The 24,879-nt window shown below is 43.9% G+C and overlaps 1 protein-coding gene across 1 annotated transcript; it reads right to left on the reverse strand.

Annotated features, from left to right (window-relative positions):
- Positions 1–2,058: 2,058 nt before the first annotated feature.
- LOC125520708 (uncharacterized) lies at positions 2,059–20,539 on the reverse strand. Its single transcript, XM_048685694.2, has 2 exons — positions 20,031–20,539; positions 2,059–6,203 (listed from the first exon to the last, which is right to left on the reverse strand). The coding sequence occupies exons 1-2, from the start codon at positions 20,438–20,440 to the stop codon at positions 2,369–2,371; spliced, it is 4,245 nt and encodes a 1,414-aa protein (XP_048541651.1). The 5' UTR covers positions 20,441–20,539; the 3' UTR covers positions 2,059–2,368.
- Between the last annotated feature and the right edge of the window lie 4,340 nt (positions 20,540–24,879).

Consider the following 24,879-nt stretch of genomic DNA (forward strand, 5'->3'; position numbering starts at 1 on the left):
TGGGACGTGTGTTCGAGATTTGTGTGGTAAAAAAAAGGAATATCTTCGCGCAGGCTCAGTCAGGGGATCAACTTTTATTGGCCAAGTTTATGCATGTATCGCGTCAGGTATAGGACGCGGTGGCTGGTTGAGGCCTAGGAGCCGGTGCATGAGGTTGCTAATTGAAGCATCAGGAGTTTTCTATGGAAAATTGGCACAAATACCGAGTGTGTCTTTTGGACAAAGAAGCATGTATGCATGGCATGAGTGCAATGCGTGCGAGAAGCTGCTTGGGTTAAAATAATTTCTCGGATGAAAGTGCAGCATGATGCATAGTTGGTCAAGATGGAGCGCGTGCGAGGATGGGGACGTGCGTATAAGGCTCGAAGGAGTCCGGAGCATGTCGTGGCAGGATCATGCATACACAAGGCACGGAGTGCGGGCGGACACGACATATGGTGGAGCATGGTTGCAGTCGGATATTTTCGGTTGGGTCGGACTGGACCGTCTGGCGGATCGACGGAGATGTCGGTCAAAGTAGAAGACGGTGGTGATTTCGGCGACGACGACATAGAAGCGTGATGCTGATGGTGACCGACTTCTGGGGCGTGGAAACACGTGGCGCGGGCCCGGAGGGCCTGTGGGCTTCGACAAGACTATGGCGCGGGATTGATTCAAGGTGGTGTATACACGGAGCTTGAAGTCGATGGGGCGAGGGGTGGACTGATCATCTACCATGGAGTCATGTTGAAGGTGGAGCTGGAGTCTGGAAGACTTCACTCAGTGCTGATTGAGGGGCTACGGCGTAAGTCAACAGAGAGTCGAAGCCTATTCAGCGGGAAAAAGCGAGTGACATGCAGTTCGGACTGGAGCCCAGTGGTCTGATGGTAATGTGAAACTCGTCATCGATCGATGATGATCGGTGGTACTCTGCAGTGGGGGTTGGGTGGTGTGGGTTCGCGACCCTTGAGACTCGATCGAGACAGTGGAGGCTCGACGCGGTAATAGCGACGAGGTGTGCGGTATGCACGGGACATGGAGACGGGCCAGGGCTCTGGTGGTCATACATGTGGTGAGACAAATGCGAATTTGACTCGGGATGACTACAAGCAATGGTGAAATTCCTTCAAGTTTCAGACAGGCGATCAAGAAAGGAGCAGTGATGTTGAGTTCAGGTAACTCTTATGTGTGACACCCAATATGTGAATTGTTCACTTTCACGCAGGTCAGAGATCAATGTGTGATGGTGTTGGACTAATACTCCGGAAGTTGGGAGCACAGACTAGAGTAAAGAGGAACTTAATTTTGCTCGAGTGTTGACTGTGGTCAGGAAAAGGAGGGGCTACAAGTTGCAGACGGAGTCATATGGAGTATTTTGAGTAGCAACGGTTCTCATGAGATAAGCTCAAGTCCAATGTACACGGAAGTTTGACGCGTTGACGAATTCAAGGTGGTGGAGAATATTCGCCAAGGTGGAGTTTGTTATAGTTGTGTCAAATATTGTGTACAAGGTAGGTTACAATTGGACTTGTTGTTGTATTGTGTTTAGATAGAATATGGAATCGTGTCCTAGTAGGACACTTGTATCCTAGGCCTCTCATATATAGCGGGGGTAGACACACGATGTAATCTATGCCAACATAATAGCACGGGCACGCGGGGGAGCCGGCGGCGTGTGCCGGTGCCCAGGCGGCCGGGGTGCGGTATTGTAGCGGTGTCATGGGAAGGAGCGTCCATAGTCAGGCCGGATGTAGTCATATCGGTGAATCTCGTTAACAAATCTCGATGTCGTGCTCGTGTGATTGCTTGGTCTTCAGTAGATCGACGGTATGTCTCGGATTTATTCTAATACAAGGAACGCGGCGACGGGGATATGATTGAGATGTAGAATGGATGAGTGGAAAGGTAAGAGTATGTGATTTCAACAGGGATCACAATAGAGGAGAGGGTTTGTCTCCTGGATGAGCTACTCCAACCTGGAGATGAGGGTCTTAATTCCCACACCTTCAAATCTCATACGTCACTCACTCAAGCAGTAGAGACATCCCAATCCATGAGCACAAACAACACACCATTACATTTGCTCAATCTTAGTTTGAGGGCACACATATACACAGTTACACACCATTATATATGCCCAATCTTAGTTACAGGGGACACATGTACACACCATTACCTGTGCTCGATCTTAGTTACAGGACACACATGTAGAATAAGTAGCAGGGGCACACACTCACTTAATCCACATACATATATATACATAATATATCTTCCCACACATGCATGGCGGACAGTAACACACAATGGCAAACCAAAGAGCACGTACAAACCACACCATGGGATGGGAGCCGATGATGATGAACGGATGATAGGAAGGGCACCTGCAGCGTCAGTCCTCTTTCTTCCAGAATAATGGGAATCTTGGAGCATCTTTCTTTTCTGGTATGTTTCCAGCTTCCTGGTTGCCTGGTTTGTTGTGTATAAGCTTGGGATTGTTCTTGTGTTTCTTCAATGCATCTATCACCTCATCGGGGACAAAATCACCATTGAACTCGAGCTCCTTCAGTTTTGGAAGCTCGTCAATGCCGGAGAGTAGTGTACCCTTTCTGTAGGACCATATGATTTTCTCAAGCTTAGTAGCAGATTGGGTAGTAAAGCCAATACAGGTGATGACAGAAAAGTCGATGGTTAGAAGGTTGAGCCTTGGGAAGTCGTCTTTGTAGAAGATGAGCAGGCTCTGTGCATAAGATATCTCCTTGAGTACTAGGCTGCGCATGTTAGGCATCTTGGCAAGAATCTCCACCTCATCTTGACAAAGAATGGTACGACAGAGAGTCACCTTGGAGATGTTTTTCGCCTTTTCAAATAATGATAATGATAGCTTATTGCTGTTCTTCAACTCGACTTCCTTCAGTTCATGAAGGTCTTCGACTCTAGAAAGAGACTGTAGGCCATCAGTGGACGACAGAATGATCTTCTCGAGTTTAGGAGCTCCACCATTAAAGCTAAGGACAGTTATCTCGGAACTCTCAATAAGAAAGCACTTGAGACCCTTAAATTTCTCCTTGTTGAAACTGAGCTTGTCATCGATGTATGCCCTGTCTTGGAGCCTGAGACAGACTAATTTGGGCAGCTTGGCGAGGATCTCCAGATCAGCCTGCCTTAGTCGAGTACCAGATAGAGTTACCTTGGCAAGTTGAAGTTGGTCACCATCTTTGGTCAACAACTGAAAAAGTTGACCCGTTTCTGCGGTTCCGCGAATGCTTAGGCTCTCCAGAAACTTGGGACACTGTCCCTCAAAGGAAAGAAGCTTGGGAGAGTTATCGTCAGAAGAGTCTTCTGCGGTTATAGGAAGAGTGATTGACAGAGAGCGGAGGCACTCATGCAGGTCACAGATAGTTTGAAGCAAATTCCTGATGAGTTTGTCCTTCTGCTCAATAACCACACCAAGCTTCCTCAACCGCCATAGCTTGCCAATATCCTTCAAATCATTACTATTTCGTGCTTTGACATTGGACATTACCTCCATATTTGTCATCTTTTCGATCTTGTCAGGCACCATAACATAAGATACTTCATTATTGCTTGCCCCTGAACTCATAACAACTGAGCCAGCCAGCAAACGCTTCAACTTCAAGAGTATGACATGTACTGTTGCAGCTGCAGGCACCCTTGTCTGTCGGATATCCAATACTTCCAACTCACGGAGGTTGTTGATTTCACTTGGCAGCTTGGTAACATTTGTCCCCCTTAGGCTTAGATACTTGAGTAGTAACATCTTGCTGCAGATGTCCTTGAGGTAGTGTTGATTCTTCCCACCAAAGCATTGACAACCTTCCAGATCTAGTACCTTGATCAGGGATACTCGAGACTCTTCATGGAGCTTTTCGAAGAATTTATAAATTCTATCAGAGCCAAGGAGTTGGAGATCATTGAAAATGGAGAAGTGGCGAGCCAAGTGATGTGACAGACGGGTTTCTACAATATGCTGTTTTCTGGCGATCTTGGTAATGAATCCATGAACTCGATCATCTACCGCACAACTCTTTACCTGTGTTGTAGCACCAATATCAACAGGACAAACAAACCACCGATGGACAAGCGCATCAAAACATTGATTGGCACGACGGATAGAACTGGCCCAGTCTTCCTTGGTTATTAGCCCTTCTACAACCCACCGTCCTATCAAGGTTGACCGCCTAATGCTCCGCCCTGGTGGGAAGATAGCTAGATACAGCAAGCAGGACTTGTATTCCTTGGGCAGATCACTATAAGAGAACTTGAACATCTTCTTATCGATGATGTCCAATGAGTTCTCCGATACCTCATGCATTGTTCTGCGCAGCTTTCTTAGTTCTTCATTGCTCCTCTTGGGGTTGGCGTACAAAGCATGAACAAAGACCTTCATGCAGAATTCATCTTGCTTACACTTGTCCAAAATGTCAAGAATAATCTGGGTGCTATCTCCATTCATCTGGTTTTTTCTAAGCTCGAGTGCAATATCTCGGTAGAGGCCAACAAGAGAACAGTCTATGGGCTCCCGCGGCGGACAACAATATTCTCTGGCTTGTGTACAATTTACGGTGGTCTTCAATATGAGTGCGCCAGCTATGCCACCTAGCATGCGGAAAGCATGTTTGGTCTCCTCCCATCCTGTTACGTAGTCATCATCAAGTTTGAGGATAACCAGTATCATCTCATCACCTTGTGTCTCCAAACAATCAATAATTCTGTCCATGATCCCTTTGATCTGGAGCTGCTCTTTCATCTTCCGCTGGATTTCTTCAATCTTGTTCATGGTTTCTTCAATTAGAGCATCTCGGATACAATCATGACTTGGTTTACAAGTAGCAGTATGTAGTTTCTTCACGGATTTGTCTTCCTGCGGCTCAGCTATACCTCCATGTTTCACGGATCTATTATCCTGCAGCTCCTGTAGGACTTTGCTGATCAATTCTTTGATTTGGTCGTCGACTAATATAACTGTACCAGAGGTGGCTTGCTTGGAGTCTTCCTGGGGCTTCTTGATTCTCAACGGAAACACCTCACGTAGGATGTGTTCATATTGCTCTTCCTTCAGACGAATCATCTTTACGGGTGCTTCTTCTTCAGGCTTTAGTTTTTCATTTGCATCTTTTCCCATATGCCCTTGAGGCTTCGTCATTGCATTTGCTTTTGTTTCCAAAACATCTTTAACATTGACCTTCGACCATGCACGTCCTTCCATATACTCTCTAAGTTTCTTGGTTGTCTCCATAATGACATCATCATGCGAATGTGTTGCTTCCTTCCTTTCTTGGCGTTGCTTGGTAGCAGATGCACCTTCACCTTCAACTTGCTTGTGCTCGAGCAGCCAGAGCGCTCGGAGGAGCACTCCTAATGGTTGATCTCTAGCGGATTCCAGCAGGTCCAGCTGATCGTCAGTCATCAGTTCTAGGTTGGGATGCACCTGGCCGCCCTTCATTGTTTTGACTGTTTTCATGATTTCTGAAATCTTTTGGTTAACTCCCATTGCTTCGATATTTTTGGTGATTTCACCAACCAACATAGATTTTTTCATCAAAATTGTTCTTTTCCTAGAATGATGCAAGACAGCCTGCAAGAACGGGCGAATGATATGTTGCTGGTTGGAAGGGCGGAGTCCGGGCCCGAGGAGGGGGTGGGAGAAATGTTGTACTACATCCTGCGGGAGCACCTTCCCTTCTCTGTCTGCAACTTGCTGCGCTTGAAGCTCCCGTAAGATGTAGAAGAGAATGTCTTGCCTTTGTAGCAACTGATGATAGAAGTGTACTGCTGGGATATCTACCAAGACACTGCGCCTGCGCATGCCATGTTTCTTCCACATAGATGTAGCTTCATTTGCAATAGCTCCAGTTTCATTCCTATGCGGTGCCACAATGGCAACAGATGGTATTGATTTCTTCCCCACGCCAGTGTTGTGTTCCACAACATCCTTTATCCATTCAATTAGCTTCGCCCTCATGTGGTCCTCAGGCGTACAGGGCTCGAAAAATGTCTCCCTTAGGACCGAATGACCGGTCGGCGCCATTGCCACCACTAATGGGTCGACATCACTGTCTTCTTCTTCATCTCCAGAAAGAGCAGATGTTGCGGCTGCATGGACCGATGGCGAAACTTCTGCCGCCGGAGTGAGTGCAGTCCCTGCAACAGCAGACTGGGACTGTCCAGCTGCCGCTCCCTTCGCCGGTACCTCGACGCCATACCTAGAACAGACAGAAATAGTCATTTACAAGGAAAATCTTGACCATGGACGAACACTGGAAGTCCATTTTCCTTCATGAGCGCCCCATGGTTAGACGAAGAGCTAGACAAAATTTACTTTTATTAGTTGGACTTGTATATTTTGATGTAAAAACTAAATAATCCTCTTGACAATCTTATTGAAGTATATAACTTTTATTAGTTGGACTTGTAGATTTCGATGTAAAAACTAAATAATCCTCTTGACAATCTTATTGAAGTATTTTACTTTTATTAGTTGCACTTGTAGATATTGATGTAAAAAACTAAATAATCCTTTTAACTTTAGTATAAGGAATGAATTAACTTTCCAGGTGTCTCAGTTTATCTATGACTATTCTATATAAAAAAGAACCAACATGCAGATCCAATTAGTCTTGGCCATCGAATCATGTCAATCCAACTATCTAAAATGCCCCAAAGGGAGCGCCCAACATGGCAAGGATGCAATTAATATCACATCAAATATTAACATGTGCGCTAATCCCATAATTAATGTGTAGCTAATATCCGACCTAATATCAACATGCAATTAACTGCCTCCATAATATCAACATGCATTGCACATACGCACGGAAAAGTTGGTTCAAAGTTGTGATAAAGTTCAAGTACAACGCCGGACAAATTGATTTGGATTTTTATATGGCAAAAGAAGCATAAATAATGTGATGATAGCTAACTAGGTGTCATATATATAGTTTCGTAGTTGTTTAGATAGAGATTATCATTTTGCTTGCCATTAAGTCTACTAGTCGTCAACCCGTGCACCTGCACGACCAAGCTATTATTGGGATAAATAATTATTAACAAAAGTCTATTAACACGTAAAATGTAGGAGGTCACCAGATATCGTACGACTGGAAAAGTGCTAAGTTATTAAAACAATGTAAAAAAAATGCACATGTATTATAGACTTTATATTTGGAAGGAGCACTTCTGCTTTCCCTGTTCTGCAAACTCCTATCTTTGAACTGAATGAACCTTTCCTATAATAATCGGTTAATGCAACTCTTCCTGAATTATATCTCATATTTTTATCCATATGGCAATGTACATATCGTCCTAACATACAAAATTATACATATATTTTAGATCCAAATTGTAGCATATCTATATATCACATCTATGTAAATGTTCCGAGAAAGATACACTACACAAACATCATTCAACAATATTTGGAATGGGCGGCATAAACTACATGGGCCAGTTCTTTTTCAAAGATGGTGTGTATATCTAAAGATTTGCATACTTTGTTCAATAGAATTGGTAGTGAGTGTTTTCTAGAAATAATCTAGTGACAAATATGTGTTCCATTTAGTGATGGATTCCACTATCTAAGCGTTGTTCTTGGTATATATACGTATCACAATAATGATGCTACTCTTAGCATTTAAATATGGTTCTTCTTAATGCACTGGTCAATGCTCCTGCCTCAACTTCCCGAATAAAATTTTCTATACTTTTTTTGCAGGAAATCTTCCGATCTATTCAAATAAACATTTATATACATAATTGCGAATTTTGAGAATTTGTCTGTATACCATGAAATTAGATAGTACAATCTTTTGTAAACATGGTAGGAATAACCCTATGAATTTAAATTTTAATAGATATGGTTGTGAAATATCCCTATTTGAAAAATTGACAACCCGCCTTTGACAGGCCCTAGCACGAAAAGCAATGATATTGCTTCAACTAATATTTTTAATAGGCTTATACTAATATATTATTTTACAATGTGTGAAAATTTAGCATACTTTTATACTTGTCTTAAAGTTAGGTGATTTCACATATAAATTAAAGATGTTGCTAGCAGTCATATCTATGATCCAACAGGGAGAGATTTTGGTATGTGGGATTGAAAAAAAAATTAGATTTTCCAAACCCTAGCGCAAAAAGAAATTATATACCAACCCCCACATGCATAGAAAAGCAAAGTTATTCATTTTATTATATTTCCAAATTATTTAAGTTCATATAATATTTTTTGATGTGCGGCAATTTACACATAATTACACATATTAAATTACTGACCTTGGTTGTGATAATATCTTGGACCCAAGAGGGAGAGATTTATGTACGTTTGTGTCTAATTTAATTTATTTTAACCGAGTCTTCTTTTGTATGTGGGGAATAAGATTTCTTTTTCAATCTAGCATAGGCTTTCTTCCCAACCTGAGGCTTCTGGATTTCTTATGTGTACGTGTTTGTTCCTTCCTTCAATCAGACATGCATGTGGTTTTCACTTTGGTGGGATTAGAATGTAAGGTCTTTCTTTTAGAACCCCGATAAGTACCACAGGTGTGGCACAAAGTAACTTGGGTCAAATGCCTCCATCACTACAGATCACGTCAATTCACACATATCTCGCCACATCACCGCATGCATACACAAATGACGAAACTGATGGTGTCAACGAGAATCTTTTGGGTCTTCAATTTTAAATTTTTTTTATCGCTTACGAAAATAATTTGCTACCCATGGTGCTAGCTACGCACGTCCCAATTTTTATCAGTAATTATTTTGGTAAATTACTTTGGACTACGAAAATAACTTTATATCGAAAATATTGGAATTTCGACCAGCCAGGCAAGCAAATAGGCAATTATGCCATGACTTATAAATAAATTGTTGTGATCTATAAACTAAATTTGCCATGATTTATAAATAAATTTGCCATAATTAATTACCAAAAAATTATGATGATCCATGAATTAAATTTGCCATGGTTAATTACTAAAAATTGCCATGATCAATTAATAAAATTTGCAGTGGAAAGTAGTTGAAATACAAAGGTAACTTTAAATCTAGAAGAAAAAAATAGATGAAACATATCACAGCAGCTTTAGCGTAAACACTATGACAACTTTAGGGTAACATCATGGAAACTTCTGGCCGAGAAAAAGTCATCGAAACATATCAATATGTGATCTAGTTTTGAAGATCTCGTCGAGATGGATTTAATTATTAAAACAGATTTTCAATCGATTTTTATTTCAGAGATAAAACATTTTGAAGTCCAAAAAATAAAAAAGATTTCGCTGATGCCATCTGTTTGATGTGGCAAAATGGATAGTAATATGGGCGTTTGCACCATGGTGCTTCGCGTCACACGTGTGGCACTTATCATTTGGGTAAATCTAAAGGCTCAATTAATCTTGATGATGTGGATTAACATGGATATATATACTCCCTCCGTTACTAAATATAAGTCTTTTTAGAGATTCCAATATGAACTACATACGGATGTATATAGACATATTTTAGAGTGTAGATTCATTCATTTTGCTTCGTATGTAATCCATATTGGAATCTCTAAAAAGTCTTATATTTAGGAACGGATGGAGTATGATATAATACAAAATTTGCATGCTCTAAAACTTGTCTATTTGCATGCTCAGGTTGTGGGGCACGACTCCTTAGTGGCGAAAGGCCTGGTATGTTTTTTTCAAGAGTACGCCATCATGTTTTACTTTTTAAGAATACGCCCTGAAATTAGGTAGTATTGTTTTCATCGAAGAAAGTGGCAAAAAAACGAACAACACTGGAACAGCTTACGTGCGCTCGAACAACCAAGCCTCCAGCTTGCCAAACAATAAATAACAATCAACAAGTGGACTAGCTGCAACTCCCGCCTAGCTATGGACGACGGACGTGGAATGGAGCAGGAGAAACGAGCTCCAAGAAGGAGCCTAGCATGCTGACATTGCTTGCCCTCCTGCCAATGCGAAACGCTAGGTCTCAATGTCCGTAGCCGGAGTAGAGTGATCATGGTATACGTCGTTGCTCTGGTGGCACAAGATCTAGCAGAACATTAGCAGGACGACAGTCCAGAGATCTCTCGCTTTTGAAGGTGAAGTAATCATCCTTGTCCAGCACATATATAGACACACACACACACACACACACTTCAAAGCCATCGCATGGGAGAAGTTGCTTAGTTGTAAATCCCCAAGGTTTGTGACCTCTCCTAATATAGTAAAGTTTAGTTGGCTGGCACCAGTGTTTTTTTTCCTTCGTATTGGAGGGCTTTTCCATGTTAAAATCTTGTGTGTTCTGTGTTGATTTCATTCTACATCATTTTCGACTGCATATCATATCTCTAACAAGTGGTATCAGAGCCTTATTTCTGTCTAGGGTTTTGACTATGTGACATCTATGAAGTTTCATCTACCGTTGCTAGATTACAACACATGGTTTTTCCTATAGCAAGTGAAGATGCGGGCAGTGCTGGCACATCCTGATCTGGATGACCCGTTGGATTGTTTTGGCAGCAAAGAACCGAAGGCGTAGACCGTTGAAGAAAAACGGAAAGACCATAAGGCTATGTCTCTGATTCTTCATCTACTCCCTTCGTATCAAAATATAATACATTTTTGGACACTGTGAACGTGTCAAAAAATGTCTTCCATTTTGATGCAGAGGGAGTATCTAATAATATTTTGCAAGAGGTGCTGGCGAAGAAACTACGGCTGCCATCTGCGTCAAACTGGAGTCATTCTGCATGTCCAAGGATCTGACGATTAAGATGCCCAGGATGATAGTTGTTCACGCACAAATTGCAAGAAGGTGGTTTGGTGTTGAACCAGTTACTAATCTTTGCATAAAAACAAATCAGATGGTGATGGTAAGGTCCATGTTGCATCTGGTAATAAGTCTGATTCAGACGATGCTCTTGTTGTTTTTGCTCGCTGTGTTTCATGTCATGATGAATGGATATTTTATTCCGCTATTCGTTACATAAATGTATTAAAAAAGTTAGGTTTAGTAATTATGAGTTTGTATAGAGTGAAGATGTTGTGCATATGGGAGATAACAACCCATGTGAGATCGTGGGCATTGGTTCGTTCAGATCAGAATGCCTAATGCCATTGATACACATGTTGACAGATATGAGGCACATACAAGGCATGGCCAGCAACCTCATTTGGCTGAGTACTCTTGACCTCAAAGGATACAAGCACCCTGGTTCAGGTGGAGTTTTGAAAGTATCTAAAGGATCTCTCATTCATATGATAGGTAATATGAATTATGACAAGTTATCTGTTCTTAGAGGAAGCACTATCACTGGTAGTGCAACTGGTGTTGTTACTTCTGATAAATCCGGTAAAACTAATCTTTGGCATATGCACCTTGGGTATATGAGTAAGCTTGGCATGGTAGACTTGAACAAGAGAGAACTTATGGATTGCTGCAATGTGAGTGAGTTGGAGTTCTATGAACACATCATCTTTGGTAAATATAGGAGGGTATAGTTCAATGTTTTTGTTCATACCACGCAAGGTATATTGGATTATGTAGATGCTAATTTGTGGGGACCTTCTAGTAAACCCTATCTAGCTAGCCGGTGCTCCTTATATGTTTATAGTTATTGATGATTACTCCATAAAAGTGTGACCTTAGTTTCTAATCCCTCTATTTCTAAATATAAGCCTTTTGAGACATTTCAATATTTACTACATACGGATGTATATATAAGTATTTTTAGAGTGTAGATTCACTCATTTTGCTCCATATGTAGTCCATATTGTATATGATGTTTTCAATGCCTTTAAGGACTAGAAAGTTATGGTAGAAAGGCATACTCCGAGGAAGGTAAAAATACTCCGTACTGACAATTGTATGGAAGTGTGTTCAAAAGCTTTTACCAATTATTGCAGAAACTTGGGCATTGTCAGGCACCACACCATACCATACGCTCCTCATCGAAATGGTGTGGCCGAGCACATAAACAGAAGCGTCAATTCCTAGGCTCGTCACATGTTGCCCAACGCTCACATGGGCAAACATTTTTGGGCTGAAGCAACCACCATCGTCTGCTAATTTATCAACAGGTCTCCGTCCATCTCACTTAATAAGAAAACTCACACTAAGGTATGGTCTCAACATAGCTGGACCCAAGCCCGAGTGAAGGAAGATGGTTGTGATAGGCTTCGTGAGCCAACATCAAAACTTAGCCACTCTTATGAAGATGAAACCCAAAAGAACATCCATGGGGCATAACCCTCTCAGCAACACCATATCGGAACTTGAGTGTGGTGTCAAATGGGCATGGGCCAGGCCATCACCCCCTGGTGGCGCACTGTATCTTGATCTGGATACCATGGCAAGTGAGCAAGTATCCGGTCATTGCATCTTTAGTGGCATGCTACATCGACGGTCGGGTGTAGTGGAAAATAAGCAAGGGACTTCACATTTGACTCGACGAGCGCAAAGGGTAAGGAAGGTAGCCGAGCCGAGGAGGATCCGCTTAGATAGCTGGAACATAAAGTCCCTAAAAGGTAAGCTTCGGGAGCTAGTTGATACAGTGGTGAGGAGAGGTGTTGATATCCTTTGCACCCAAGAAACCAAATGGAGGAACAGAAGGCAAAGGAGATGGAGGATGCCGGCTTCAAGATATGGTAGACGGGGACAACTACAAACAGAAATGGAGTAGGCATCTTGATCAAGAAAAGCCTCAAGTATGGAGTGGTAGACTTCAAGAGGCGTGGGGGCCGGATTATCCTGGTCAAGCTGGTAGTTGGGGACTTAGTTCTCAATGTTATCAGTGCGTCTGCCCCACAAGTTGGCCATAATGAGAACACCAAGAGGGAGTTCTAATAAGGCCTGGAGGACATGGTTAGAAGTGTACCTATTGTCAAGAAGCTCTTCATAGGAGGAGATCTTAATGGCCACGTGGGTACATCGAACACAACTTTTGAAGGGGTGCATGAGGACTGTGGCTATGGCATCATGAATCAAGAAGGATAAGATGTCTTAAGATTTTCTCTGGCCTATAACATGATTATATCTAACATCCTCTTTACAAAGAGAGAATCACATCTAGTGACTTTTAGTAGTGGTTGACATTCTAGCCAGATTGATTTCATCATCTTGAGAAGAGAAGACATGCAAGCTTGCCTAGATTGTATGGTGATACTTGAAGAGAGTGTTATCCCTCAGCATAAGCTTGTGGCGGCTGACTTCTTCTTTCGGATTCATGTCTAGTGGTATAAGCATGCCAAAGTCGCTAGACCAAAGTGGTGGAAGCTCAAGGGGGGGGGGGTAACTTAGGCATTCAAGGAGATGGTCATTAAGGAGTGCCCTTGGGAGGAAGATGGTGATGCAGACAATACATGGATAAAGATGGCAACTTGCATTCGTAAGATGGCCAGGAGTTTGGGAGGTCCAGGGGAAGTAGGAGAGAAGCTAAAGATATCTGGTGGTCAAACGATTATGTCCAGAAGTCTTCTAAGGAGAAGAAAGATTGTTTCAGACACCTTTACCTGGATAGGAGTGCAAAGAACATAGAGAAGTACACGGTGGCAAAACATGCCGCAAAGAGAGCTATGAGTGAAGCAAGGGGGCGGGCGTATGAGGATCACTATCGATGCTTAGACATGATGGAAGGCGAAAGGGACATCTATAAGATGGCCAAGATCCGGGAAAGGAGGACAAACGATGTCGACAAAGTCAAATGCATCAAGAATGAAGCAGACCAACTCCTGGTGAAGGAAGAGAAGATTACGCATAGATGAGGAGTACTTTGATAAGTTGTTGAATGGGAAAAATGAGAGCTCTATCATTGAGTTGGACAACTCCTTTGATGATAGCGGATTCAGGAGTCTGAGGTCAAGCAGGTCAAGTGGGGTTTAAAAAGGACCCTGATTGTATCCCTATTGAGGTGTGGCGAGGCCTCAGAGACATAGCAACATTATGGCTAGCTAAGCTTTTCAAACTCATTTTCCGGCCAAACAAGATGCTAGAAAAATGAAGACGAAGTATATTAGTACCGATCTTAAAGAACAATGCGATTTTCAGAGTTGTACTAATTACCTTGGAATTAAACTGATGATCCATACAATGAAGATATGGCAAAGAGTCATTGAGGACCGCTTAAGAAGAATGACAAGGTGACAAAAATCAATTTGGTTTCATGTCTGGGATCAAGGAGGGCCAAAGTGACCGACCGCACAGGGCCCCCAAAATTGTGGGGCCCCGATTGAAGAAAAACATGAAATAAACTGCATGTGCGGCGCCCGCTACAGCTTCAGCCATAGGGTCGTGACCCCCCCTGCGCTCGCGCACGCGCGCCGCCTCTCTCTCTCGCGCGATCTCCCATGCCCCCGTGCAACGAATCAACCAGTGTTGGTCTGCTGCAGATCGCCGTCGGCGGCCGCTCCACCTACTAGCTGATCCGTGCTTGCACTAGCGGCAGTGATTTCCGTCCTCCACCTGGTCGCCGGGCGCTGGCACTTTCTCCGCTACACCGAAGACTTGCTGCCCCTCCAAAGCCGAGAAACACAGGTGCTGCTTGTCGCCTCAGCCACTAATTAATGAGTAATCTTCTATATCTAAATAGCTAGCCCCCACTAACATATTTCTCTCAACATGCAAGCATGCTACCTCATCATTCAACATGCATAAGGAAAGGCCCACCTCAACATACAACTATGCATATTAAAAATCCACGACAACATGCATGCATGTAATATTCCATTTTATTATGCTATTTACATTTAATTCTTATATACTTTCAAAAACTATTGTTTTAAGAATCCATGTTCCATATAATCAAAATCTCATTGAAATATTGCAAACATCCCGCAACAACGTGCGGTGCATCATCTAGTGCATTGGAAGTTTGAACTGATGACATGTTGTATGTGTTGATTTATAAATTGATGTCTTTGAACAATTAACTACGGAGTAATTTAGAACTAAAAAATGTGTGCATGTATGGATGAAACCCGAATTGGTGCATTTTTATATCAATTTTACTTCATGCTACAAAAAAATAAGATGAAGACATATTTTCATTGGCGACCTGCAACGACAGGAGTTTCTACAGGGGAATGGATGAAGCAAACTACTATTGATTTGGTATTTTTTTATACCCCTTATTATTATTTGTATTTCTTTGTCTTGTTTAATCTATTTGGTTAGATTGTTAATCATCGAGTTTCAGTTCTACATATATTATGCAGTCAACCAAATTTATATATATGCTTTGGCATGAGGTTTCCCTTGGATAGCTAGGAGGTATTATTTGGCCACTGCAATATAAGATATTCCTTGGATACTTCTTTAGTTATATGAATTTTAAAATTTTAGAACCCCACTTTGTATTTCGTCCCAGGCCCCCAAATTTCTGGAGACGGCCCTGTCTGGGATATAGATCATCGAAGCCCTTTTCTTGATATGACAACTTATGAAGAGATTCAGGAAGTAAAAAAAAAATCTGCATATGATGTTCATTGACTAAAAGAATGCCTACGTTAAGACACTGCCGACATTATTATCGCAAGCCCGCAGCTGGTGCTACAAATTTGGTGGTCCCAGCAGCCGCCCTGCTAGAACTGTGGGGCTCGCCGAAGATGCAACCGTCACCGCTGCTTCAACAGATGGTCATAAATACTGATGCTCTAGGACAACAGGGGGCGTGCACTGGGGTGTGCAGGGGGCGTGCACTGAGTGACAAAGGCACCGTCGTCGGGAGTTGCGTGGAGCTAAGCACCGCCCATCGGGTGCTACGATGCCGCTCGCCGAAGTGTCGTATTCTAGCTCGCTGGGAGCACCGGCTTCTTCGAAGAAGCGACTGAGCCGTGTCAGACTGCTGCAAGTCGGATGTCCTTTGGCGAGCGAGGAGAGAGGCGCTGATGCAACATTCTGTGCGGCTGCGATGCTGTCGGGGTACATCAAGCGGCTCCCCACTCCCCAAGCATTGTCGTGCTTGCAAGCTGGCGCGGCTGCTTCCCTGAGTTGGTGCAACGTTGCAGCATGCTCGAGGCGTCACGGGATTGCCGGTGTCGGTGTCGACCAGCGAGTGCGCGTCTATGTCGAGTCTGGGCTGCGGTGAGTGGCCGCGTCTGTGTTCGTGTCCATGACCCTTGGCGGGTGTGCCGGCCAAGTTAGCTAGCTGCATGTGTGCTGAGGGCATATACAATGGTTGATAAGACACTTTTATCTTAAGTCTTGCATGTAATTTAGAGATAACAATAAAAAGAGTCTACAATGGGCTATCTCTTAACCTTATCTTCAATAACTAGTTATTTCTAAAAATGTAGTGAGATATATTGGGCTAAGAGATCATCTCTTGTCTTTGTTTAGATAAGAGAAGGCAAGCCTTTTCTTATGAATTCTCTCTCCTCCACCTTATCATTTATCCTACGTGGCACTTCTAAGATAGCACCATTATACATGCCCTGAGTCGGTTGGATCCTGGAGTGAGTCTAGAAGAAGATCAAGTCAAGAGTTTGTTAGCTTGGGCAACTCGTACGTGCATGTATGAAGTAGTCAGTGCATGCGGTTAGTGGCCGTGATAGTTAGCAGGCCATGCGGGCGTCGGTTACTGGCCGGTAGTGGCCTGGCTGGGTCTAGTGTGTGCGTGGATTATTTGAATACTTCCTCTGTTCTTAAATACTTGTTTTTTTAGGTATTTCAACAAGTGACTACATACGAAATAAAATGAGTGAATCTATACTTTAAAATATATCTACATACATCCGTATGTGGTAGTCATTTAAAATGTTTAGAAAGACAAATATTTAGAAACGGAGGGAGTAGAAGCCAACAACAGACAGGTCCTTCGGCGACCGGGCGTTCGTCGCCGCAAGAGTCTCTGCTCACCCATATATGGTATCTCTGTGACCAGCTCGCGTGTGTGTCCACGGCGTATGTCGCTGGTGTGTCCAGCTAGAGCGCCTGGGTTCGGCGTCCGTCGTCGAAGGCTGCTCGCCGTTCGCTGTCGGAGGGTTTGTCCCGACATGCAGCTGGTAGGGTGCGGCTTCTCATCGGTGCTGCGTTGCGGCATGCTCGGGGCATGGCGATCTCACCAGCATTTTGCTACGAGCTGGCCTAGCCCGGCTGCTCGGCGGAATCACATGGGATGCTGCGTTGCAGCATGCTCTATCGTGGCAAGCTTCCCAGCGCGGCTGCTACGGGTCGGCGGGTTGGTGCCCCGTCGGAGCTATGCGCGTGCGTGTACTAGGAACCAAGGATGCTGCCTTGCAATTTACGCAGCTGTTGTAGATGCGCTATGGAAAACATGGGCAGGTGGGAATCAGAGTGATGGCGTGGTCAATTCAACAGGGGATCACCCTAATCGTGATGAATCGAAGGCTGGCGATGCGGCTGATCCTTTCCTAGGATCAGGCGGTTTACGCCTGGCAGTCGTCTATTAAAAAAGGCGGACACTAGGCGCTGGTACGCCGGTCGAATAGTTGGGTCGGTCGAGCCACAGACGCCCGATGCAGCGATTACGGGCCGTCAGATCTATCCTCCCACTTCATCCTCCTCGTGAGTCATTTTCCCCAAAGAAAATTGCAACGCCCCGAGCGCCGCCCACACCCCGGCATACCCCGGCGAGAAAATGACCATGCTTGAAGCACTACTGCGGCGCACTCGCCGGTCATCCTCGTCGCTGGTCGCCGCCCTTGTCCCTGGCTCCCGCGTGGCGACATGACTACAGCTCGGTGGCGATGTAGCACCGCCATGCCGTCGTCCCAAAGCTCCCCGGTGTCGCCCCTCGCACCATTGTCGGCATGTCCGTATCAGTTGAAGCTTTTTTCAATGTTGCTTGAAGCTTTTTTCACGATGGCTGAAGTTACTTTGGCATGTTAAAGCCTTTTTTCCATGGCCATTGAAGCTTTTTTCATGGTTGAAGCTTTTTCGCACACCAGTTGAAGCTTTTTTCACACCGCTCGAAGATGTTTTTCACGGTTCACTACTAGAATCGCGTTTTGTCCCGAGTTCCAAGACTTCGCCGAGTTTATTCCATCGGGAACTCGCCGAACTTCTGTTTGCCGAGTTTGATTTAAAATCCGACTCGGCAGTGAGATGAAACTCGGAAGACATGTGCCTTTGCCAGGTTCTGATGAAAAACGACTTGGTGAACAAAAAAAACTCAGCAGAATAACCATGTCACCAAGTTCCCAACGAAAAAAACTCGGTGAATACTGACATTTGGGCCACGCCTTGCAGCAAGAGACAGAGCCTTGACGGCAGCTTTCGTTTGCTGAGTTTCGTCTAACGGCAACTCGGTAAACATTTTCCAATACTTATTATTTAAAATCGTAATCCCAGGGGTAATATCTTTTCTGAGTTCCCTATAGAAAGAACTCGACAAACATACCAGGTGGTTAGGCCCACCTCGGTTCTTGAGGAGCGACACGACCAGCTTAAATTGCAGCCTTATCCAAAAGCAGTAAGCTACGGTCATCATTGCACCCTCTGTGGAAGATATGACTGTCACTAAAGCAGAGAAGTATCATAGTGACGGTTTGTATCCCTCACAAAGTGAGCATTCCTGACTGCTTCCCTCGTTTATGAATCATTTCATTTCACTTGAAGCTTTTTATCCATGATTTTTGCTGCAACGGGCAACGAGGAAAGCTACTACCAGTGGCCGTTTCTGCTACAACCAGAAAGAGGACGAAGTGTGGCCAGCGACGATGGTTGCGAATTTGTTGCAACTGGCAGTGGGAAAAAACTACCACCGGCGACCGAATTTACTGCAACTGGTGTGCGGGTGATGCAACCTGCGCGCGGTGGTGCCACGAGCGGCGACATGGGTGACCACTGACCACGGCCACTATGACTTTCTACAACTGGTGCGCTTTTTTGCTACCACTGCGGTGACCGCGTGCTACGAGCGGTGGGGCGACGGGGAGCTGCAACCTCGACAAAGGATGTTGGAACCAGCATGATCCATCATGCAAATGCTGCAAATGTTGGGGGAAAAAGTTTCAACCTTGGTGGAAAAAGCTTCAACTGTCAGGGACATATGCTGCTTCCAGCGGGAGACGAACGGGAGATGCGAATGGGGCTAGGGCGCGCGCGCATGGCGGAGGGTGTGTCATGGTCACGGCCGGAGACGTGCGTGCTGGTGGTGCAGGTGCCCCCGGTGTCCGCGTCATGGGGAAGAGGAAGTGGGGACAAACGATTGGAAAGAGTACTCCTGTCACACACAATTTTTTAGGGGTGCTCCCGTCGGCTAGTACTCGCACGATCAAGCAACCGCAAGGCCCGGGTTCATCTGGCGCCACGGCAGCAAACGTTTCCCATTAAAAAAAATGCCTCGATTGACCTTTCCCTTTGCGATCGATTCTAGCATTTTAGGGAAACACTGAAAAAAAATTAGAGACATGTTTGCACCATCTAGAGGCGTTTTAGAATGCCTCATAATATCATCCGTCCTGTAGTGTATGGACATGAGTTTACAAAGAATACAATACCTATAATGAATCTACAAATTAGTTCTTGTGCCATGCGTGAGCAAAATGGCTCGATTCTTCAAAAGAGTACTCCAAGTCCGTATAGAGTGGCGCCTTCCGCCTGGTGCAAGTCATGAACCTACATAATATGATACGATCCGCCACGTCAATAGAGACTAGGGAAAATCTCCTAGATGGCTCAGGATCCTGGGTCTCTACACCTCTTATCCTTCTCGCGTGACTCGCTGGCAAGGGCGATGTTCGGCATGGGGGATACTGCACAATGGTTGTTCAAGATGGTCCTAGCCTGCCACTACTTCTAATTGGTTGTTTTATGGTACTAACCTACAAAATCCAGTGAGAAATAACTATTTGCATGTCGACCGAGAAATAATCACTCCTGATTTTATATCACGTAGAGAGCGTTGCTGAGGCTTGTTTTTTATCATGTTTCTTTAGAATGCGTCGATGTGTATTCTGTTCATGTTTAAGTTGTTATAGTTCGTTTCATGTATTAAGAAACAAAGGTGGTGACGCAGGAAACTGCAGTAAGTATGTTTTCAGAATGTAGGGTAAATCGAGAGGGTGTTACAGTACCTCAATCGGCGCTCACCAATGTCACGCGCCCGTTCCCTGAGAGCACGCAGCTGGACGGCCGCGCGATGCTGCGCGACCATCTTGTGCAGGAACCAGGGAAGCCACGAGACGTAGCGCCGGAAGCCACCCCTGGCGAGGTGGATCTCGGGGTTGCCACGGTACAGGTACAGATCAATGCAGTTGTTGCTGTCTTGGGCGAGCAGCCGGACCTGGTTCATCCACGTCCGGATCTGCTCCTCGTGCTCGCGGCCGGCGGGCGCCTTCTTTGCCAGGTGCGCCAGGAAGCTCTTCATGCTCTCCATCTCCTCTTGGATGAACTGCACATCGTGCCGGACGCGGCCCAGCAGCAGCGCCTCATTGCGGATGACGCCCAGCAGCGAGCTCACGGCGCCCGACGCGAGCTCCGCCATGGCTAGCTCCTCCCTCTCCTCACCTCTGTATCGAAGATGCACGGGTTGCACCACAACGGTGCCGGCCGGTGGCTTCGTGTCTAGTTCAAATCGGTTTTACTCGGGCTACAGGCCAACTGGTGATGTACTAATTCTTATGCATCAATGTACGTGGCAAGTACTTGTTCTTCTTCGCATGCTCAAGGCAAGTATATGTACCTAGCTAGCTTTTCCTCCAAAAGGAAAAGAATACGTACCTTGTCATCACCATAAGACGTGTGGTTCTATGTCACAGATCTACAGGCTGGAAGAAGTTATGCTCAAGCCGGCTAGTCTTAGCTTAGTTTGTTTTGATCAATTGGAGCCGAGAGCCACCTAATTTGTACTCCCTCTGTAAAGAAATATAAGAATGTTTAGATCACTACTAATTTATAGCTCGTTTTCATAGCAAGTCGAAGGTGCATCACTTCTTCCCTGATCGCCGTGAATGACCACACTACATGGACCCCAAACCTTAGTGCCCTTTGACCAATTCATTTTCCTAGTTAGAAATTTTTTTCTAGTCATTTAAAAAAAATTGTCCTTCCATCTTTTTTACAGGTTATGTTGAGTGATACAAGCTGGATGTGATGTTTGCTGCAACATGCGGAGACCAAGACGGCGGCTCACTTTCGCCTTGCTTCAGTGCTTGTAGTCGTAGTTAGGTGGTTTACTGACCTGAATGTATTTTTTACTTCTGATGTTCTTTGTACTACCTTTACAGTTGATGAATAGATCAAAAGTTCTCCTCGCGAAAAAAAAACATGCGGAGACCAAGGCATCCATGGATTTCGTGTGTAATCACTGGAAGGGAGCCGAGGATTAAATCAGTTTGGATCATGGTTCGGTTATAGGATATAAAATAAGTCATATAACTTTATCTAATCAGCTCCCTAAGACTTTTTGTCATTTTGTATAACAACTCTGATGATTTTCACGCTGCTTTAATAAAAATGGCTGTGTGCATGGACCGATGTAGATACAAAGGATAGCCTTCTTTAAGAAAAAGAGTAAATTCCGGTTTTTACCCCCTATTTTGATATTTTTGACACTAATTACCCCATTTAGCCATATTTCATCCATTTTACCCAATTTAACAAAAGTTCTGCCACAATTTACCCTGTTTAAAATTTTGTGAGCGTTCTGACCGACATGTCCCAATTGTCAGGTCCACTTGGCATCCCACATCGACCGTTTTTTCCTGCCTATTTTCTTCCTGCTGGACCGGTCCTCCTAGCTTCTCCTTGACCGGGAACAGGACCAGCCCGATGGAGGTCGCTCGCGTCGCATCCAACGCACAACGCCCGAGTCGGCCGTGGGCCACGCTTGCCTCCAGTCGGTTCTTGCTTGTGTTGCCTGTCCCCTATCGATTGCATCGCCCGTCTAGGTTTCCAACCCACACACATGCTAGGCTCGCTCGAACCTTGGGTTGGGGATTGTCAGGCAGCGGTGATGATGACGGCGGTGGCGGCAATGAGTGTTGAGCGGCCGGCCATGCGATTTCATACCTCCTCGAGCAGGGTTGTATGGCCGCGGCATCCAAGCAAGAAATGACCCTGTGGAATCCGATGGCTCCGTCAAGCTCGCCGACGTTGGCATAGGCGCGTCCATGTACATGATCCCATCAGGCTGTGACCAGTTCATCTTACTACTTTGGCGACATAGCAGGGACCCCATGAGGATGTGCTCAGTTGATGGCGGGGCTATGGCGATGGCTGGTCCAACAAATTAGTGAGGTTGGTGAACAAACAATCCCTCTCAGTCGTACCCCATTCCACAAGATTTTGACCATATCTATCATAGCAATTTGTGTAGTCTGATATTTTCCCGACTCATGCATTAGCCGGCGAGGCGTTTCATTAGGACAGAATTAAGATGCTTATTGAAGATCATGTGTATACATGTCACCCTTCTGCAATGTGTAGGAGCTAAGAAAGGTGAAGACTGACAAGGTGTTTGTGCCGCTGCTTGTGTAGCCTGTCATTGCCACTGCCACTGTTTGGTGTATTCTGTAGTTTGTGTAGTTGTGAACTAGTGAAGCTATCTATAAATGGGAAGCATTATTCAATCCTGTTTCGAACATGTGAATCCAGAGCAGTCTATAGCCTATATTAATCAGTTTTGACAGTAGTGTGAAGCAGAAATACGATCTGTTTGGCAAAAGAGAGATAATTTGACAGCATGATCCTTGAATAAGGAGACGAATTGACATCATGACCCAGGGAACAAATAGGCAGAAATAGTTGCCATAACACAAATTTTTCGCATTTTATTTCCATGATCTGTTGCAAATAATAGAGAAGGATCTATTTTATAAATAATAGGAGAATACCATCAACTCCAAAAAATAGACAGGGTAAATAGGCACAACACAATTGGACCTGCCGGTTAGAATGCTCACAAAAAATTAAACATGGTAAATTATGGCAACATTTCTACTAAATAGGGTAAAATGGATGAAATCCTGCTAAATGGGGTAATTAATGTCAAAAATGTCAAAATAGGGGGTAAAAACCGGAATTTACTCTAAAACCTTCTGTAGGGCCGTTAATAAAAAATAGTGGCTGATATCCAAAAATCCTTGGTACCACTTGGTCTATTCTGTCTGACCTATGAGTTGAATTGATTTTTTTGGAAAAAGAGGATGTACCCCCGGCCTATGCATCTGGACGATGCATGCAGCCGTTTTATTAATTATTCATAAAGACCTTACAAAGTAATACATCAGTACGCCTGAAGCCACCATCCAGGGCAACACCTGTTGCTACTCCTATCCCTTTGATGAAGGGGTGCCGAATGTCCCAGCCTAATACCAAACAGATATCGCACCAAAGCCTAATATCTAACGCCGGATGCCCCAGCCTAGCCACATACCGGCACTACTAGGGAAAACCCTAGCCGTAGCGCGGGTTTAATACCTATCGGTAGTGCGGGGAACCGCGCTAGTAGTAAGGCGCTACAGCTAAGGTTAGTAGTAGCGTGGGTTAGACCACGCTACTGCTATATCGACTTAGTAGTAGCGCTTTCTACAATGAGCGCTACTGGTAATTAGTAGTAGCGCTTCTCCAAGTACGCGCTACTACTATTATTCCGTATTTTACTTATTTTTTATTTCATGTTGTATTCATACACCTTTATACAAGTTTTCATACTGCAGTAATTTAGAGATTGTTTTTACATCATAATGAGTTATTACATCACTGGGAGAAAGAACCGTGGACTAGTTTCAAGTGGATGGACATCCACTTGAAACTATTCCGCGGTCTTTTCACCCAATAATATAATAAATATCATCATCATCATCATCATCATCATCATATCATTAACAACTTATCATCATAATACATCATTGTCATATAACACCTCCTCATGATCATCGTTTTCATCAATGAGACATCACATAGCAAGTTGGTCACTAGTCATAATCACAGCTACTCCTCATCATCAACTCTCATAAACATATTGTACCTCAACCTACTACATTTTCTTAGGACCTACTATATTCTCTTAGGTAAAATAGCATAAAACAAGATAGCCCTTGACTCTTCATTATGGAGAATGGAGATTATCGTGTCTGCAATTCTTGCCTTTCGCACAATGTTGCTTAAAAGAACCTCCTTACGACTGCCCATACATTTTTTCTATTATTTGATTATCATGTGTTCACCGGTTTTAGAAATCCGGTATGGACAGGTGAGATTCGTAGGATGACCTGGCTGTATGTTCAAAAGATCAAGGCGGCCATTCTGATACATCAAATGAGGCACACAATCCATCAGGATTTTCTGTTGAAAAACATAGTAATAACTTCATAGTTAGCAATGATGTACTAGTTTTAGAAGTATGCAAAAGATGCACGGATGTCGTAATAGTAAAAAATCTTACCAGGGCATCTCCATGGAAGTTACCGTGGTTCAACATGTGCACTAGTGGCATGTATTGACCATAATTTAGAGGAGTATGATAATAGTTATTGTAATTCTCAAGTTCAGTACAAAATGCATCAGATGATTCTTCTCCTTATAAGTTAATTCGGAGCCATCGGTGTAGTGGGTTTTGTCTACCATCTTCCGCACATTGTTTGAAGAATGAAAATAAGCTGCCAATGGAAATAAGCTGTCAACTATTTTGAAATAAACAATATAAATTAGTTAATAACTATGTTTGAGAAACTCACATAGCGGTAGACCGCACATTGTTTGAAGAATGAAAATAAGCTGCCAATGGAAATAAGCTGTCAACTGTTTTAAAATAAACAATATAAATTAGTTAATAACTATGTTTGAGAAACTCACATAGCGGTAGAATCGGAAACGTATCAACAAGGACCCAGATGTCCATATTGTCTTGCTCGAAGTCAGGATCACCAACATCCATGGTGACAATCATATCCTCATAAAAACCATACATCTTGCAAAGTG

Source organism: Triticum urartu, chromosome 7A (assembly GCF_056163025.1).
Source record: "Triticum urartu cultivar PI428250 chromosome 7A, HENAU_Tu73, whole genome shotgun sequence".
NCBI lineage: Eukaryota > Viridiplantae > Streptophyta > Magnoliopsida > Poales > Poaceae > Triticum > Triticum urartu.